At 37.4% G+C, this 20,971-nt stretch overlaps 1 protein-coding gene across 3 annotated transcripts in view; it reads right to left on the bottom strand.

Annotated features, from left to right (window-relative positions):
- Nucleotides 1-20,971, bottom strand: part of LOC122545831 (heparan sulfate glucosamine 3-O-sulfotransferase 5) — a 257,052-nt gene that overhangs the window by 15,197 nt on the left and 220,884 nt on the right. For all 3 annotated transcript variants that reach the window (XM_043684734.2, XM_087981125.1, XM_043684736.2), the window contains one exon: nucleotides 5,293-5,434. In XM_043684734.2, the coding sequence (XP_043540669.1) occupies nucleotides 5,293-5,399 (107 nt within the window). In that variant the 5' untranslated portion in view covers nucleotides 5,400-5,434. The remainder of the gene's footprint in view (nucleotides 1-5,292; nucleotides 5,435-20,971) is intronic.

Below are 20,971 nucleotides of genomic sequence, written 5' to 3' on the forward strand. Positions count from 1 at the left end.
TGAGGAAAAGGGACAAACCGACTTTGTTGAGCAAGTGAACATCCGGCCACCTATGGTTTAGAAGCATCCAAGCAGGCATAGTGATATGAGGCAGGAGATACAGCATCTTTAATGTAGAAGGATTAACGGTTTTGATGTCTAGTCTGTTTTGTCACCTTGCTTGAATGTGGGAATCACATTAGTCTGTTGTCAATCTTCTGGACTCTCTCATAATGATTGTCAATGCTTGCAAGTCAACACCCTAATCTCTTGGAACACAAGGAAAAATACTAGGTTTCCCTTGGGTTTTTATTTGATTTGAACCTCTTTAGCCTACCTAGAAGTTCCATCTCATTTATAACAAGTCATTGATTTTATCAGAGGTACTTGTGTTTGGTAAAGACATGTTGTTTGTGTTTTCCCGTGTGAATACTTGGAGGGAACAATCATTCAGAACATTTATTATGTTGTGCTTATCCTGAGTCTCAAGGCTGTTTGCATCTTTTACCTTTTCATCTTTCTGACTACTTGCTGCATTGTGCAAGAATATTTTTGACTAGTATGTCTTTCCTCAGTTGCAATTTATTTTATTTTCTTCTCAGGTTTCTCTTTATCAAGCTCTTTAAAGTGTTTCTGCAGTTTTCCTTCCATTAAGTCAATTCTGACACAATGGATCTTAAGTGAAACAAACTGATCCCATCCACACCCATTCCTTTTCTTTCTAATTTTCTCGTCTCTACCCTGAAGGCAATAGTTAATGTTGACTATGGTTTCACTCTGTGCTGACATCCCTCTGATACATCAGGCAAATAATAATTACTTTTTTTTGCACTTGGAGACTGAATGCTGGCAAATTATTAACTACAGAAGGGCCAAAGCTAATCCCAAATATGCCCTTAAATCACATCCACTAACACGTTCATTTTCTAACATTGCTTGCTGGAATAGGTCAGGAGTTAGGAACTGCCGATTTTCGACTTCCAACTCCTGAGGGTAATAGTGATATCCTTTCATTGCTTTGACTGAGGTTAGCCACACCAGTGAAATCCATGGATCAAATCTGGGATCTTATTTGACAATATGCATGTGTATTGTATTAGATAGTTGTTTTACCCACTGTGGCATGTGTAAGGGACTTAAATAATTTGTGATTTTTCTTTCTGAAGCTGAACTACAAGCCTTTGCTTAAGAACATAAGACTTGGAATCAGGAATAGGTCATTTGGCCTCGCAAACCTGCTCCATCATTCAATATGATCATGGCTGATCGGTTGTGCTGTCAGTTCCACTTTCCTGTCAGCACCTTATTACACTTGACTCCCATACCACTGTCAAAAAGCTATCTTTCACTGCTAAACAGCTGCTTTCACAAAACAGAGTTTAGAAAGTCTTGAAACAAATGTTCAGAAATAAATGAAGACTTACAATCTGGACAGGATATGTCAGATCTATATCATGCTCAGAAACAACATCTGTTGTATCAGGCCAGTAAGGTATAATAGCAGGAGAAAGAGCAAAAGCAGCTCTTTCAGTCACACCACAGCAGACTCTGGAAAATAACGGGCTTTCTATATCATATAAATAATAATGAAAGAAATGAGCTTTAAATCATATTAACATGATGTCAGTTTATGACACATAGCTGACATAACTGTATTAAATTTCTGTTTAAATTATTGAGCATGTCTGCCCTACAGAACAATTACAGAAATGGATTTCATCAAAGATTTATTGATTCTAATCATAAATTAGAGCAATCTATTTATTGGTAGTAACAGTGAGAGCAGTCAGTGAAATACATCAATTTTCTTTTCAATATCTAAAAAAATCACTTTTTCTACTATTGATTAGCATTCCTGCATTTTTTTCCCTTGGCACTAGTGACTTGTCATTTATACACATGCTCTGGGGATCAGTCGCTTCACTATTCCCTCAGACAAAACACCTGTACACCATAATTAATGTAAAATGTGTTCCCTCTGATCCTACTGACACTACCCCATCTGGTATGAATGTGCAAAATAATCCAATTTAAATTGTTAGTCCCTTGCAAACATTATCAGTCAATTATAGATTGTTTCAGGTTAGTTATTTATTTTTAAAAAGAAGGAACTAGAAAAACACCACTATTATATAAAAAACTCATAAAATGATTATGTTTTTAAACTTATGTGACTATTATAGGAGATGGTTGCCAATTATAATTCAATAAATATAGAATCCATAATGTATAATTTAGTCATCACGATTCCTGTTGGTGACATCTGAAGATGTGGAAAATCTGACAGGATGTGGCATTGTGAACTCATTTGATGTTTTGTTGTATGGGAAATGTTTTAGTTTGACACATACCTCATGACAATGTAGCAGTTGGTTTTGTCCATTTTTCAAACAAAATGTTGTTGATTAGTCAAATTAAAACTGTTGGCCAATTTTCCTTTCAGATACAAAATAGCAGATGTGGTGAAATGATTTCTTTTTTCTTGTATTTTTTAAACAATCAAATTAATAGGCCAACAGGCTGAATTCGGGATTATGATTGTGAAAGGCTGAGGCATTAGCGTTGGGGGTTGGTGGGGAAATGTGGTATGGAGTAGAGGGGGTTGTCAGTAGCGGGGGGGTGGGGGGTCGCTTTGGTGGCTGGTGAGTAAAACACAAGGCAACTGCATCAACAATAAATCTCAGGGTGTAGTTTGGAATGTGCATTCAGGATCAGGTAGGAATAAAATCATGAATGCCTTGATGGGGGGCTATCCACTTTTAAAAATAACAGATTTTCGTTATGTTTTTCTTTTGTTTTTATCTATTATTTTGTTTATATTTATTCAAAGTAATTCCTACATTATCCTATTCATTTTCCTGGTGTTTCTTTATATCCTGTTATATTTATTATCCTTGTTTTGGTTTTGTCCTCCCTTTGTCGACTTCTCTATAGCTACAATTAAATTCAGGACATGTATAACAATGACTAATGTTGAATAGAGATTAGTAACAAAAAGAGATACTAATGAACTCCCCTTCCTCACTGGTCTTGAGTGTAATGCGTAATCACTATTTTTATTACTTCTTTATTCTTTATTTCTTTTCTTGATTCAGATCTTACCTGAGTGCGTTCTAGGTGACTCATAAGTCTAGGTTACAATATTCAATACCACCTTGTATGCTATAGCTGCAATCAGGAACTTCCTATGTAATTTTTATTTGCACAAAATAATTTCACTTTTGCTAATATTTGATTTCACACAACATTTTTGTTATTCAATGCTTTTGTTCATACTATTTTAATTCCGTCATTTGGCAATACAATAGACAAAGGAAATCTGACATAAAAACAGAAACTGCCGGAAAACCAGAAGCTGGTTAAGTAACATCTGTGTAGAGAGAAATAGAATTAATATTTCAGGTCTTTACCCTTCCACCCGAACTGGGAAAAGGCATTCCTGTAATAGATTTTGAGCAAAGTATGATGAGACAAAGGACATAGGTCAAAAGGAAGAAAAGGTGAAAGGCAAAAGTTTGTGATTTATTTATTGTGAAACTTAATGAAAGCAAAATTGTTAAGGAACCCTGCATATTTAGTTTTACTAATACATAAAACTGCACAGAGAAAAGCAGCCAGAAAGGTGAAAGGTCAGTAATTGTAAATGTCCTCAGTTACACAATTACTTAAGTGGTCACGTAGATATAATCTTACTTCATTTACTTGGATAATGTGATCCTTGCAAGGCCAGCAATAGGTAGCTTGTCTGAGGCCAGTGGTGATAAATACTTTAAATTTGGCTGATGAAACTGAGCCATATTTGTGAAGGCTAGTGGGGTGTGGAGGTGGGGGATAGTGGGGACGTAACCTGAGGTACTCCAACTCTTTCGATTTAGTCAAGTGGTATGTTTGCTTACAGACAGGGTGTGTAGAGGCATACCAAAACCTGTCAGTGAATTGTCCAATTATAAATAAGGCCTGTACGTGGATCTTGTGAAATTGACAAATGCTGGTTTATTTCACAATATCATGGGAAGAGAAATTGACCGCACATATGTAAAACGGACAGTCTGCGCAGTTTTGTCAAAAGCCCTCTTCCCTGAGCCCCAGGTACAGTTAGTTCTTATAGGGTTACAAGAGATTGATGTTAATTACAAGACAATGCCGTTTCAATCACATTTAATAGGAAAAATGCTGCTAGTCCGGCAGTATCGGTCAGTTAACAATAGCAACAGGAGGTTAGTTAATCTCAAAAAAAGGTGCTAATATTCAGCATCCTGGCTGCTGTAATTTCATAGGGCAGTAGCATTCATCTCAAGTATCCTGGTGCCATTTGGTCTGCATGGGCACTGTGCTGACTGGGTTCCTGGGGAGACAGGGAGCGCCCTTGTGGCTTCAGGAGCTGTGATGCCATTGTGAGGCAGAGAATCTTATGAGCAGATCATCGAGATAACATGTTCCTTCAGTCAGCAAGGGTTTAGGTTAATGTCTCTTTTACTGTCTGTTCCTGAGTGCGGCCAAGTTGAGGTCGCAGTGGCATTATGGCTAGGTCCTCTTTTGATCAAGACTGTAAACAAGTGGTCTGTAGGCTGAGTGGTTTTTCCTTCTCCCATCATACCTAGTCCATATTGAGCAAACAGGTGTTACCTGTGTGCATTATTCAGTAGCACGGTCTGGAAACTTACATAATGTTTCTGCTTACGTAAAGCATCAAACCAGCTGAAATATTGATTATGCTAAAGATGGATTCATAAGTGGATTAACCTGAAATGCTGTTGCTTTTTGTGATCGAACCATTGAACTGTTGAAATAAATTCAGCAGAATTCCTGATAATCTAAGGATATTCTAATTACCACCATCAAATAAATCTAAATAATTTTAATTCTAAAAGTTATAACAAAAGTTGGACAAAATTGAATTGATTGTTTTAGAGATATAGTGCTCCTGTGATAATCTTGTGAACAGCAAGTTGTTTGACCCCACAATGAAATAATTTGTATAATATCTGCACATTTTAATTAATGTGCTACGTTTAGGCTCCTCTCTCACATCCATTCCATTTTGTCAGTTTGCTGTTGACTTACAAAGGCAAAAGAACAGGTGTTGCATAAACCTCAAGTTGTCTTGCACTCACACTTTTCCACCATCAGACTGGAAAAACATTTTGTCTTCAGGAGGACTTTTAGAGATTCTGAACAAGTAGGTGTCAACTCGTGTTCGACCGCAATTTCAAAAAGTACAAAGTTGAGGAAATAAAATATGTAGAAAAAAAATACAGGGGATGCAACATAAATGTTACCCTTTCCATGTGAAAATAGCAGAAGAATACTAACCTATCCAAGCTCCCAACTCTGGCAACTATATATAAGAGACTTCCAATAGCAAGGCTGCCCAGCACAAAGAGCTTCTGTCTCAGCAACACCTGCTGTTTGAATAGCATGGCCCTCCATCAATCTTCAGGACTGCTTCTTCAGCCTGTAGTGACCAGAGAGTAAAGGCACCAGTCAGAAATATGAAATTCCAAAAGTTATCATTAATGAGAAGCTAGTTGATCAATTATTTGGTCAGTAAAAGTTAGATAAACATATTCTTCAAAATAAAATAGATTAAGCTGTGATAATTGATTAATCATACTTAATCGTCTACATTTTTCACCCAATTCCTTTTAAATAAACCATTGATGGGGTATGGGCATGACTGGCTGGGCCAAAATATATTGCCCAACTCTAATTGCCCAGAATGCAGTTAAAAGTCAACAATATTGGTGTGGGTCAGGAGTCACACATAGGCCAGACAAAGTAAAAATGGTAAATTTCCTTCCCTAAATGACATTAGTGTAACATATGGGTTTTTAATGAAATTGGCAGTGGTAATATCACTGCCATTATGCCATTTTCTTTTAGATTATTGTTAAATTCAAATGCTATCATCTGCCATGGTGAGATATGAACCTACATCCCCAAAATATTCGCAAAGAATTCTGGATTACTATTACTTCCCATGAAGAATGATTATTTTGTGTAAAGGATGGTCCATTGATTATTTAGCTTTTTGGCACTTAAAAAATGTATGGTTCCAACTTACAGAACTTAACAAATTCCCTTGAAGATGCCTCTTATCAATCACAACATTTGTAGGCCACTTCTGTGTACAGCAGATGTAGAAATCAGTTGCTTTCAGCCTTTCGATTTTTTTCTATCAGTTGTAACATTGTCATAAATTCCAAAAGGTTTATTACAGTACTATCAGATGAAGAGAACAATTGGAACAAAATTGATACTCCCCTCAACTTCACAATGTTGCTCACTGATTCAGTTCATTTTGCCATAGATTTTGAAACAACTTAGATTTCCTTGAAAACTAGTATTTCTTGTGCAGCTCAATATTTGCTAATCCAGTATTTCAAATCCCACTTTAATTTAACTTCTTGAATTTTTGTGAAAACTTATTCATGAAGCAATAATACCAATAAATACTGTGGACCTATTTTCCTGTAAAATAGCTGAAATGTTTTAGAATAGCCTCAATGTACAAGAACTTACCCTTAGTAAGAATTGCTTAGATAAAATGTCACAGATGTGAAATGTTAACTGTCTTTCTCTCCATATTTGCTGCCTAGCATATTTAATCATTTTAGCACTTTGTGTTCTTATTTCAGACTTCCACCTCCAGTTTGCTTCTGTGTTTGAAAGGAAATCTAAGCATGTCAAAAATGACTTTCATTCAACAACAAACTCGCTTTTCTTTCTAAATAAAAACTGAAAAAAAAAAGCTGCGGATGCTGTTGATCAGAAATGAAAACAGAAGTTGCTGGAAAAACTCAGCAAGTCTGACAGCATCTGTGAAGAGAAATCAGAGTTAACATTTTGGGTCCAGTGACCCTTCCTCAGAACTGCCTTTCTTACTGTTCTTTTAGTCCTGTGCTCAATGAGTCCCATCTATTTGAGCAGTGCATAACTAAGGTTGTCTTTGAAAGTTATGATATTTACTGTCTTCATATTTAATTCCCACCTTAGCTTTCTTTAGGTACATTTTGACTCTGACTTTTCTGGAGTTCTAAAGACTCCGTGTCTTATCCAAATGTTGCTGACACCCAGGATGTGGATGTGCTGCCACAATTCCAACATAATTTTTAAAAGTAGATAGAAGTATGCTCATAAATGGCAAACAAGGACTATAGAACTGTTAGCGTATCAAGTCATTTAAATCACCCACCCTTTAAATTGTGGAGCAGAAACCTGCTTTGTCTATGAGTTGAAGCTTCATAATAGCTATTTTTGACATAACCCACATGGTTATCATTAAAGTATTATTATTCCATAATTGCTTCCATAATTAGCCTTACTATAATGTGGAACTGTGAATACACAGTTTGGTGAAAATTCCAAAAGATTATTCAAAGATTAGTTGTCTTTGATGTAGAACCACGAATATAATGTTTTTAAAGGATTAAATACTTGATGGTCTTTAAATATTTGAATTAACTGTTTATCAATGAGGGTTTGTTATATAGTGAAGGCTATAATAGATACCTAGAACTTTATTTTATTTAATGTCAGAATAGTTCTTAGTTTGGATACTTGATGATAATACTAAATTGGCACAGGAGCCATAATGGGCTGGAGGATGCTTAGGAACATGGTGGGAATGAGTTGGCACTGTTGGTGTGGAGGTTATGAGGAGCCATAGGGATGAGTGCGAGCATACATTTGCACTGTTGGTATATGTCTGGCCTCGGGATCCTGAGATGAGTAAAGGGCACAGATTGGCATGGAGTTTGTAAGGGGCAATGGAGAATAGATGGAGGAGCTTTGGTTAGGATAGAGGGAGAGGGGCAATTGAGTGGGGTGGAAGGGCATATGTTGACAGGGAGGATACAAGAAATCATTCATGTTAAGTGAGCTTGTGCTGGTATGGATAGGCATATAGAGTGATTCTGTCATTTGGGATCATTTTTCCTCAGGGTAGTTATGGCGACCAAAGAAATGTCTTAATTCAGTTTATTTGCCTCATGGGTGAAAATCTATTAAAGCTGTAAGACACAGAGCTGCCTATCTTCTGCCACAGTGTTCTATCTTAAAGTTACCATAATCTCAGAAGACCATAGGGCTGCTATCTCATTGGAGAGAGCCGACTGGTGATGAATTTAACTTGAAGGTCACCACACCTCAGGGAAGGCAGAGGGGTGAGGTTGAGAAAGCAAGATCTCCATGGTTACCTCAGCCAGCACAGGAATTGAACTCGTGCTGTTGATGTCACTGTGCATTGCAAGCCAGCTATCCAGCTATCCAATGCCACATAGCATTCTATAACCTGCTGTTAGAAAATATATGGAAGGAGCTCCAAGATCAATCACCCTCCAACTTTCCTCCCTAACATGGGTGGAAGAAGCATAGGGCTCATAGGAAATCAGCAAATGCAGGAAATTTACTGTGTGTGCAAACACTATCCACCTGCCTATCACCCATTGTGGCATAAGATGTTAGGTTTAAAAGATCACTGAGCCACCCACACTATATTTTCAAGCACTTTGTCCGACATGTTTGAAGCCCTGTACATTATCAAATGAGAATCACTAGAGAAATGTGCAAGCCAATGCCCATTAAAGGCTTTTTTAAAAAATTCCATCAATTACACACACAAACTCTTTGAAGCTTCAAACAATCAGTTGTAACCTTTACAAAGGCAGGAGCAGCAGTGGTGACAGCTGCCCACCACTTTGATGAAGCATCTGTGAAGATGTATTATGTACAAGAGTACGCTGCATGTTGGCTTACAAAATTCAAATACTCTGAAGATAATCTCCATCCCAATATAACAAATGAAAGTCAATTGAATTACAATTTTAACCTTTATCTAGCAAAGTCCTTTATTATTTAAGCTTTAACAAAATCATTTGAGTGAATTAACATTTTTTTTGGCAGCTAAATGAAAAAGCAGGCAGTATTTCATCAAGGTGACAGGGCTCTCACCTATCAGTTTGTGAGCATGTAAGAGCCTTATGTTGCCTTCTTTGGAAAAGCTTGCTGATAGACATGTAAACAGCCAGGGGCTGGCCTTCCCTGGCAACAAAGTCCCTATGTGCAAAGTTCCTGGCCAGAGGGAGATGATTTGGGAGAAATGGTGGTGTTGTGGTAACATCACTGGACTGGTAAGCTAGAGAGCGAGGCAAATAATCTGAAGGCATGCATTCAAATACCATGAAGGAAGCTGATGGAATTTATATTCAAAATAATAATCTGCAATTACAGACCTCGATTCAGTAATAGTAACCAATACAACTCTGATTGGTGTAAAAACCCATCTGGCTCCCTATAGAGGAAACTTTCTGTCCTTAGCTCATCTGGCCTACATATGATCGCAGACTCAAAGCAAAGCATTGACTCTCAAATACCTTTTGAAATTGTCTAGCAAGCCGATCTGGTCAAGGGCAATTAGGGATGAGCAATAAATAGTGCGCATGACACCCACATCTCATAAACCATTAAAAATAAAGTCAGTAACTGTCCATTACTAATAGTGCCAGACAGACAGATGTCAGCGGCTAACAACACACCCATTGAGAGTCCCAGGATCACTGAGAGACATAGGCAGATTGAGGTCAGGGATGTGGGTCATGTGAGTGGTTTATGGGAGCGGAATAGGAGTCATTAACAAGTACAGCGGGATGTCTGTCAGCAATCCTACCCCTACCATCATCCCAATGCTGGGTTCCTTGATCAGGCATGGGGTGTCTTTGAATGAGGAATTGCTCCAGGAAATGGCAAGCAAACAAGGGAGAGTTTGCTTTTCAAGCTTCCTGTGGGGTGACAATATTTTCTTGGAAGGTGGAAATTAAAAAAAAAATGTCCTCTCCAGTTTCATTTTCTTCTTTAATTATGAGAAATACAATTATATGGAGACCAACGTTCCCTTTTGAACTCTCCTTATCATTTTCAATTGCAACTTCAGCCATTTTTGAAGGCGGAACAGTAAAATATTAACTTATATTCTAAATTCTTCCCTACCCTCACTGCTGAATTCTTTGTTTTCAAAACTATTGTTGGATGAAGGTTTACAGACTTTTAATATCCCAATCTAGTTGTACCTCCTTCAAATGGATCTTAGGTCTACTGATTCAAAAGTTTAGATCTCCTCCCCTTAGGCTCCATAGCAATCCTTTGTTACCAGTGCCATCTCCATTTTTATTTTAAATTCTGGCATTTCTGGAAGATACAGCTATGAATTCAATGAACTCAATTTTATTCCATATTTCAAAATGATTTTCGAAATCTATTTTTAAGAGGGAAGAATGTTCAGAACAGCACAATTCTTAAATAAAAAATAAATTTGCAGATTGTCTTCAACATCCGTATGTGGAAGTGTTGTATACATCACAAGTCTAACTTAGATTAAGTCTTCAACAGAATATGGGAGTACTCAATCTCACATGTATCTTCACTGTTGTTTTTCTCCCATAATTCAGAGTCACATCAGTTTTCCTGAAGTTTACCACAAAATCAGTGTATTCTTTGAGCAGTTTCTTTGTCCGTCAGTTTACTTTAGTTATTTATTAGCACCCACCATTCAGCTACTTGCTTCATTGCTTGTCTCCGCTCTGCATCACATCACCTGTCTGCCCTCACCCCGTTGTGCCTTTGCTTCCTCCATTACAAATATTCTAGCTATCAATTGTTGTAAATTAATTCTCAACAGTCCCTTCTTTGCCCCTTGTTAATGGCATTTAAGTGATGCTCTTAGCCTAACTTGGCTTGGTCCTCAGACTATCATCAGTCATTAACCCAAACCATTAAATATCATTTTCTTCACAGATGCTCCCTGACCTGCTGAATATTTCAATATTTTCTATTTTTATTACGTAAGTTTGACGAGGTTTAACCTTGTGAAGAGAGATCTGCTTTATAAAGAGTAATTAATATTAATATATGGATTTCAGTGAAGGTTTCGACAAGGTTCCCCATGGTAGCCTGGTTAGATTGCATGGGATCCAGGAGGAGCTAGCTAATTGAATACAAAATTGGTTTGAAGGTAGGAGCCAAAGGGCAGATGGATGTTTTTCAGATTGGAGGCCTGTGACTAATGGTGCGCCATAAGGATCATTGCTTTTCATCACTTATATGAATTATTTGGATGTGAATGTAGGAAGTATAGTTAGTAGGTTTGCAGAGGACACCAAAATAGGTGGTGTAGAATGAAGAAGATATCTCAAAGTACAATGGGACCTTGGTCAGATAGGCCAATGGGCCGAGAAGTGGCAGATGAAGTTTAAGCTAGATAAATGTGAGGTGTTGAATTTTGGTAAGGCATTCCATGACAAGACTTATACAATTAATGATAGGATTCTTGGACTGTTGTCAAACAAAGAGACTCATGAGTCTAGATCCATAGTTCCTTGAAAGTAGAGTAGCAGGTAGATAGGGTAGTGAAGAAAGCATTTGGCATGCATTCCCTCACTGGTCAGACCATTGAGTATAGGATTTGGGATGTCATGCTGTGGCTGTACAGGGTATTGGTGAGGCCTTCTTTGGAATACTGTGTACAATTCTGTTGCCCTTCTATGGGAAAGCTTTTGTTAAATTTGAGAGAGTGCAGAAAAGATCTACAAGGTTGTTGCCAGGACTGGAAGGTTTAACCTATAGGAAGAGGTTGAATATGCTGGGCTTTTTTCCCTGGTGGATCGGAGTCTGAGGAGTGACCTTACAGAAGTCTATAAAATAGAAGGAGGTAAATATCTGAGGTCTTTTTCCCAAGGTGGGGGAGTCCAAAACCTTGGGGCATATTTTTAAGTTGAGAGGAAAGATTTAAAAAAGGACCTGGGGGGTAACTTTTTCACGCAGAGGGTGGTGTGTGTATGGAACGAGCTGCCAAAGGAAGTGTTGGAGGTGGGTATATTGCAACATTTAAATGGCATCTGGATGGATATATGAATAGAAAGGTCTTAAAGAGACATGGACCAAATGCTGGCAAATGGGATTAGGTCAGATTGGAATGTTTGGTTGGCATGGAGGAGTTGAACCAAAAGATCTGTTACTGTGCTGTATGTTCCTAAGACTCCACGATACCGTGAGAAAACCCATTGGGACTTGTGAAGGGAAACCTTCCACGATATCTGCCAAAAGTGACACTTAACCGATTTCTGGTACGATTCAGGCCATACAGTCTTGCAACCTCGAAGTGTTTATTCTGCATCGTCTGGAAAGCAGCATAGGACATTTCATGTTTATCCAAAGTATCTGCGGTGAATGAGGTGAACAGCCATGTCATTCAGATTGGTCCAGTGAATGTACAACATTAAGGAATAAAGAAGAGAACTTTTCACTCTCGAACGAGTGGGGTCAGCAGGAACAGAGCATCTAATAGAAACTGATAATACCATCATGTGAAAAAAAACACTGACTTGACATTCTAGTAGTTTGGTCCTACAAGTTATTAGGTCACCTTAATTATTTTTATTTTTATATATTAATTATACATATATTCAATGCTAATTTTTAAAGTATGATTTCTGAGTTAATAAATAGCTGTTAGTTAATGACAGCCTGATATCTTCCTTGATGATTCAGCATAACACATTAGCTTCCCAATCCAGGTTTGGTTAGGCACTCAAATTTAACCCAAATAGGTTAATGTAAGACAGTTTGAAGAACTGGGTTAGACAGCATTCATCCCTCAGCAAGCAGAAAGGCACAGATGCTTTCAAAGAGGGAAGTTAGAGTGAGGAGCTAAACATTATACTGCATCTACTTCTTAGGTTTATACTTCCCTTAAAATGAAGCAAGATTCTGTCAGAAATGGTGGGAAAATGCTGAGTATTGCTAAACATTCCAGTATCTCACATGCCAAACAGAGATTATGCTTCCCTAACCTGATGTTCTGTCCATTATAAAATGTAAAACCAAGGTGAGAGATGTGGATTTTCCTTTCTTCCATCAAGTCCTGACCCAAGGAAATGGATTAATATGGAATTGGATATGGAGATGCTCGCAGGACTGCTTTCCAAGGAAAACTTTGCTTTGAGGAAAAGAATTTCTGCTCCCCAAAATATTGGTAAAAGGACATTTATAGGTAGCAAGGAAGGATCAGAAGTTCAAAGTGCATCCTGGAACCCTATTAAAATTATAAATACTAATGTGGGCAATGGAGATTAGGTAATTTTCTTTGACTCCCTTGGTAAGATCATTGGAATAACTCCTTAGAGGCCAGTACCCCATCACCAAGTCACCCTTTATTTACACATGGAGAGTCCTTGACCCTGATCCAGCTCCCTCAGAGCCAGCTCTCAGTGTGAGCAGAACCTCCGACACCCCTGTTAATATTTGTCAGCCAGGCCTCCCTGTTTGGGCCAGATTAACAACCCCAAGCAGGGAACTCATAATCGATGAGATCCACTTGGCTGATCTCATTAAAACTACTACAATCATTTCACTATTTCTTGCAGTATAAAGAGGAGCACAAATATCTTCCAGTGCTTGTGCAGAAATCATGAGAAGTAGCAGGACAAGTTACTGGGTTGTTAAGACTCATATGAGACACTTGTCTTTATGAGACATGGCACAGATTATAAGAATAGGAAGGTTGCGTTGGAGGGGTGCAAAATTTTAGTTAGGCCACAGCTGGAACACCATGTGTAGTTCTGGTCACCATGCTACAGTAAATTCTTGATTGCACTGGATAGGTTGCAGAGGAGATTCCCCAGGATGTCTGGGATGTCATTTTAGTAATGAAAAGAAGCTGGCTGGATAAAGTCAGGTTATTTTCTTCAGAGCAGAGAAGGCCAAGGTGGTCCTCATTGAGGTGCATAAGATTAAGGGGAATGTATAGGGTGGTTAGGAATTAGCTGCTCCCTTTAATTGGAGGATCAATAACAAGGGGCATAATTTTAAGGTGAAGGGCAAGAGATATAGAGGGGATATGAGGAAAAACGTTTACAGCACAGGGTAGTGGGAATCTGGAAAGCACTGCCTGGGAAGGTAGTTGAGGCAAGTAACTTCACAACCTTTAGCAAGTATATGGATGAGTATTTGAAATGTTATAACATTAAAGGCTAAGGCCAAGTGCTGGAAATTTGATTTAGTTTAGATAGTCAGCACAAAATCAATGGGCCGAAAGGCCTGCTCTGTGCTGTATGACTAGGACTCTAAACAAATCCCAGGATCAAGAAGTGTGCACTCACTGTCAAAGCCATTGACTCTACAAACTATGTAGAAACTCAAGTTTATGTTTTAATTAAATGCATGGTACTACAGATATTGGAAATCTGAAACAAACAAGAGAATGCTGGAGAAACTCAACAGGTCAACAAAAAGATAATGTGATTTAGGAGAATACTGAGATACAGGCTTTGACACTAGATGGAATTGAGGTGCATAAGAAGAAGATGTTTGCAATTCTAGAAAGTGTAGAAATAGATAAGTCCCCTGGGCCGGATGGGATTTATCTGCGGATTCTCTGGGAAGCCAGGGAGGAGATTTCCAAGCCTTTGGCTTTGATCTTTATGTCTCATTGTCTACAGGAGTAGTGCCAGAAACCTACAGGATAGCAAATGTTTGCCCTTGTTCAAGAAGGGAAGTAGAGACAACCCTGGAAATTTATAGACCTGTGAGCCTTACTTCGGTTGTGGGTAAAGTGTTGGAAAGGGTTATAAGAGACAGGGTTTATAATCATCTAGAGAGGAATAAGTTGGTTAGGGATAGTCAGTACAGTTTTGAGAAGGATAGGTTGTGCCTCACAAACATTATTGAGTTCTTTGAGATGGTGACCAACAGGCGGATGAGGGTAAAGTGGTTGATGTGGTGTATATGGATTTCAGTAAGGCGTTTGATAAGGTTCCCCAAGGTAGGCTATTGCACAAAATACAGAGGCATAGGATTGAGGGTGATTCAGCGGTTTGGATCAGAAATTGGCTAGCAGAAAGATGGCAGGATGGTGGTTAATGGGAAATATTCATCCTGGAGTTCAATTACTATTGGGGTACTGCAAAGATCTGTTTTGGGTCCACTGTTATTTGTCTTTTATATAAATGACCCGGATGAGGGCATAGAAGAATGGGTTAGTAAATTTGCAGATGACACTAAGGTAGAGTTGTGGACAGTGATGAAGGATGTTGTAGGTTATAGAGAGACATAGATATGCTGCAGAGCTGGGCTGAGAGGTGGCAAATGGAGTTTAACGGGGAAAAGTGTGTGGTGATTCACTTTGGAAGGGGTAACAGGAATGCAGAGTACTGGGCTAATGGTATGATTCTTGGTAGTGTAGATAAGCAGAGACATCTGTGTCCACGTATATAGATCCTTGAAAGTTGCCCCCCAGGTTGATAGGGTTGTTCAGAAGGCATATGGTAAGTTAACTTTTATTGGTTGAGGGATTAAGTTTAGGAACCATGAGATCATGCTGCAGCTATACAAAACTCTGGTGCGGCCACATTTGGAGTATTATGTATAGTTCTGGTCACCGCATTATAGGAAGGATGTGGAAGCTTTGGAAAGGGTTCAGAGGAGATTTACTAGGATGTTGCCCGGTATGGAGGGAAGGTCTTATGAGGAAAGGCTGAGGGTCTTGAGGATATTTTCATTAGAGAGAAGTAGGCTGAGAACCGACCTAATTGAGACATATAAGATAGTCAGAGGGTTAGATAGGTTGGACAGGTTTTCCTTGGATGGCAATGGTCAGCATGAGGGAGACATAGCTTTAAATTGAGGGGTGATAGATATAGGACAAGTGTCAGTGGTAGTTTCTTTACTCAGAGAGTAGTTGAGGTGTGGAATGCACTACCTGCAACAGTAGTAGACTCACCAACTTTAAGGGCATTTAAATGGTCATTGAATAGGCATATGGATGAGAAGGGAATAATGTAGGTTATTGGGCTTCAGATTGGTTCCACAGGTTGGTGCAAAATTAAGGACCCAACGGCCTGTACTGCGCCGTAATGTTGTATGTGCTATGCTCTTTCTATGGCAGCATCTGTTTTGAACCACATCTGTTCCACTATATTGTCTTGAGAACACAAAAGAGTCATATCAAATTCAAAATACCAATTCTGTTTCTGTCTCCACAGATGCTGCCAGACATGTTGAGTTTCTCTAGCATTAATCAAATAGTATAAATAACCCTTCACAGTTTGAAATATTGCATTTCTATAGGGCTCCTTACCAACAGGAAACTATCCAAAAGGAAAATACATATGAGTAATGTACAGATATTCACCCTTGATAGTTAGCTTAATTCCTGAATGGTAACCATAATTATCAAGACTGAATATTTACACACTATTAGTTCTTTCTGTATGGATGTTTTCCTGAGGATGAGGAGACCTATAGAAATGCATTAGTTCAAATTGTGAAAAGTTATATACAGTTTTCAATTAAAGCTTAAAGGCTAGTTTTAATACAACAAAATTACTGAGAGTGAAAATGAAGGTAGTTTCAAAATTTCCAAATACTAAAGAAAAATTATGTCTATTGGCATAGAGAAATTTTCTAAACAATCTTCTTTTCAAGTGTAATATGCATTAAATGAATCAAACCGAGGCAGAATGAAACAGAGCTATTAATGTTGAAATATTTGAGTCTCATGTAGATTTCTTTTCTAATGTCTCCAGCATATCTTTTTCCTGCTGGTTTCTCCTGTTATCAAAAAACATTTCTTTTGAGTGTACAGAGAAACCTGATGAATTATTCAGCTACACGCAGTTTATTATTATTGATCAATGCACTTTTCACATGGGAACAATCATGGTCTTTGCTCCAAGCCAATACCAAATTCTCAAATAAGTGCCCTACTTTGGTTTCCTCTTTGTGAAATTATACATGCATTATTTATCAAAGCTGCTCTTATTCGGCTGTCTTGAGCTTAATATTGCCCTTTGGATTGGCACCAACGTGTCTCTGGAGTGTGGGGCTTTTGATATTTTGTGCATTTGCTTGAAAAAAAATCTGTTAAAATCAAATTTGCCTTCCATTAAACTGAAGCATTTATCTGAATAAAGTTTAATAACCCTACACAATAAATTACTTCAGCAGTACATGACTCCACAGGCTTTGGCTCCTTCTGTCTGTATTGACATTCAGGTTGGCCTTGAGTCAAACCTTTATTATGGGTAGCTCAAGTTTGAATTTGAAAAGAAGCATACAGAATTGAATTGAAGGATAAAAGCTAATTCTTGAAAAAGAAACAAAGATCTATAGACTAATGGTAGTGCTGGAAATTATAAGTGCATACCCTTCGATAAGTGGCAGCTAATTATTTTTGTGGAAGTCGTTGCCAAAATATTCCAATCATTTGTTCATCAATGCAATTCTGCATTGATCCATTTCAGAACCTGGAAGTTGTTAGAGTGACAAGGAGCTACAGTGCCATCTTGCACTGTCTTTATTCTATAATGATGGTATCAGTGGGTTGTTTGCAAACTCATTTTGGGTTAGTTTTTATACCAATTTCAATTTTTAGGTGTTTAAGAATAAAAGTAATAATTTTGCCCCACAACTGTGTTCTGCTATTTAGTTAAACCATGGCTAGGCGTATTTCTTAAGCCCATTCATCCTTCATGATTCTGCAATCCATAAATAAAATCCCTAACAAGAATCGATTCATGTCAGTTTTGAAATTTTCAGATAACTTAACCTCAATCGTTTTTTGGAAAGAAAGTTTAAGCTTTGGGAATTGTTGAAGTATTACTTTGCTGAACCTGATTTAGAGAGAATAAAACAAGGAAAATCCTATAAATGGGATAATCAAAAATAAACTAAATTGAGTTGTACAGTACTTCGGTAGATGTGTCACAATGGACCACAGTATTTAAGTTTCAATTCCTAGTTGTTTCTGAATTAGGGTTTGAGCACTCTTGAATTGCAGTTGGGAAAATTAGCAATGGTTCCTTATTACTTTCTAATGAGACCTGCTGAAAAATGTGCACATGTTGATGTTGAGCAAGTGTAACAGGCTCAGATATTCTGCATATCTGAACAACACATAAAATAGCAATCTGAATCCAATGAATGAATTCACAGTTAACAGAGCAAGGGAGAAAAGTGTCAAAAAAAATCAGAAAACAACTGAAGTAATAAAAAAAAATACTGCACCTGGTTTGGAGGTATACAATAAATAATAAGTGCTTCTATTGTGTGGAAATAGATATACCAACTGGATCTGCATCCTTGCATTGTTTGAGCGTGCCTATGTTTAGAGATAGATGAACACTGACCTCCAAAAGGAGAGCACAACAACAACAAATTAATTCACGAATTGACTACCACTTATCTCAGGTTAAGCACTTTCAATTTTACAATCCTTAGCACAATACCCATACATAATACGCCTCCTTTAAGAAATAAAACACGCCACTGCATAACATTCTATCTGAGATTTCAATGGCAAATGTTAATCATTTGCAGCACAAAATCACTTTGTGAAATAGTAGATTTCAAAAGCCATTTTCTTTGTCCAGCATGTGTCAAAAGTGTTAAATTACTTCAAAAAGATTGATATCACTAAAATACTGGACTGTAAAATTTCATGCAAACACTTTAATGTTTCAAGTATCCTGCTGCTGCACAGGGGATTTCAAATCTATTTATTTTTACCTAGGTATTGAGAAATGTTTCTAAATGCATGAATCTACAATTTAAATGACAATCCTACATAAACTAATTCCCAGATTCTAACATTTATATTACAATTACTTAGCAAATAAATTATTTGCACAGTTTTAAAAAAATTACAAATAAAGCTCAGACAAAATTGAGATGAAAAATGGAGTTTCTCACCTTATATTTCCAGGCCTGTCATCACAAGCTGAAGCTCCTTATCTGAATAAGTCTTAACAATCCTAGCCTGTCAATTGCTTCAACATTACATGACTATGGAAGCTTGGTTCTTTGTATTTGCATTGCTTATAGTCTGGCCTTGACTCAAATCTTTTTTATATGGACTGTACACATGAATTCTAAAAGATGTTTTTCATTCTGAAATCGGAAGAATTAAAGGTAGATGCTTCCGAATATTATGCAGAGTTGGTTAATTGTTTGATGTTCTGACTGAGGTTTCAATTAAAATTGAATAGAATTAATTTGATTAAAACTTGCAGTTGCTTCACAAAGGTTCACACAGAGGATAAAGTAAGATCTCTTTTGCCCCTAGAAAATCAAAGAATGGGGTAGGGGGATAGTGGGGAGGTGGGGATGAATGCAGCCTGTGCCAACAGTGCAAAATAGGCTTGGAGTGAATGAGCAACTGATTTCTCAAACTCGTTTTAGTAATTCATTTTCTAGTTCCACTGTCACTTTTACTTGGTTTGAATTAAATAAAGGTGGCAGCATTTTCCCAATCACTGTTGGAAGATTGACTGTGAATTTGCTGTGAGCTTATTTTGCAACTGCTGGCTTCAACCGATTCTGTGCATCCCTTCCAACATTTCCTTCTGCACAATTTCTGTTATAGGGTCACAATCAAAAAGGTCGAATCTTTTTTTTCTCTCAGATGCTACTAGTTATCAGATTTCCGACATTCACTGTTTTCATTCTCCATAATGAAAAAGAAAATAATAGTGTGAATGTAAATTTCATACATAATTCAACAAAGTTATTCCTGAGCCTGAAATATAATTTACAGAGTTTCTGATCTTACATTACCAGTAAGTATGGCAATGAAGTGGCAGACAATTTGTTTAGCATCATCAAGCACACATACACATAAAACAGGACTAATTAATGATTATGTTTCAATCTCATATCACACTTACAAGGACCAAGAACAAAAGCTGCGATGGGCAGACTTACCTATCATAATACGCTCTGCCAAATAAACATTTTGTTTCGGTAAATCAATTATTGTTCAAGGTCCTTCACAAAGTCTGGTAAACAGACAATTATCAGTTATTGTACATTCCATTTTTTGTATTAATTTAAGTTTCACTAGAAAGGGCTGCATCTTTAAGATTTGAATGTTAACAGCTTCTTTCTCCCAGTTGATTAGTACAGTTCAGATGTTTTGAATTTGATAAAAGAAAGGATATCTGGATATTAATAGTAGACAAACTCACAGTCTGTGTGTTTGACAGTTCAGTGTGTGTATAGAATGGAACAGAACCGCAAGCTTATTCCTTGGGGATTGTGGGCAGACATCATTTTATGTTGCTAGCATGTAAATGACCATAACGTGAAAGCAAGATAATTACTGCAATTACTTAAGAGCGCAAAGAGATTTACCTTCTCATCAGATCCTTTATTTGTGTGCGTTACTCTATACAATTCAATTTTAAATGATTATAAAAGGAGCTGTTAAGTTTTGTTCACATTGCTTTCATTTGTAGTACCTATAAGTCAAATGTAATAGGAGCTGGTGGAGAATGGAGCTGTGCCATCTATTATATTAACTCCTGAAGGATTACTGGTGCAATATAATGAGTTTTCAGGCAAGTTAGTTCCCAAAACTTGTTTTTCCATAGTATTTTATCACATCTGCCAAAGGAAGACTAAAACATTTACATTGAACCATAGATGTCCACAGCATGAATGGAGGACTTTTCGCTCATCATATTTGTTCTTACTGCTATGTATAGTTGTTGATAACTAATCCCATTTCTTTGCTTTCTTTCCATAATCCTATATCTTCCTCCACTTTAAACATTTAACCATGAGTTTCTTTGAAACTTTTATGGCATGCATCTCAACCTTTCATTATAGTAAAGCATCCTAAGCTCCAAAAACATTATCTGTGAAAAGACATGTCTCTGATTCTGTCTCTTCAATTACTTACTGGGAAGTTCATATTCTGATTCCTTGTTAATGATGTTTCAATGGCAACAAATAATACTTCCCCCTGTTGTTTTAGAACATATAGTTTTGAATTATATTTCTTGTTATTAAGCAAATATGCAGCAATACGTCAAAAACATTAATGAACCAACTAAACTCTTTTAGATAGGCTTGGTTGGACAAGGGATATCTGATTATTACTTAGGGCTGAACCTTATCAGAAATTAGCTATGTGTCAGTTTCTTCAACTTGCATGCATCAT

This window comes from Chiloscyllium plagiosum, unplaced genomic scaffold, assembly GCF_037043375.1.
Source record: "Chiloscyllium plagiosum isolate Xiang-an unplaced genomic scaffold, Cpla_swu_hap1 HiC_scaffold_3, whole genome shotgun sequence".
NCBI classification, from domain to species: Eukaryota; Metazoa; Chordata; class Chondrichthyes; order Orectolobiformes; family Hemiscylliidae; genus Chiloscyllium; species Chiloscyllium plagiosum.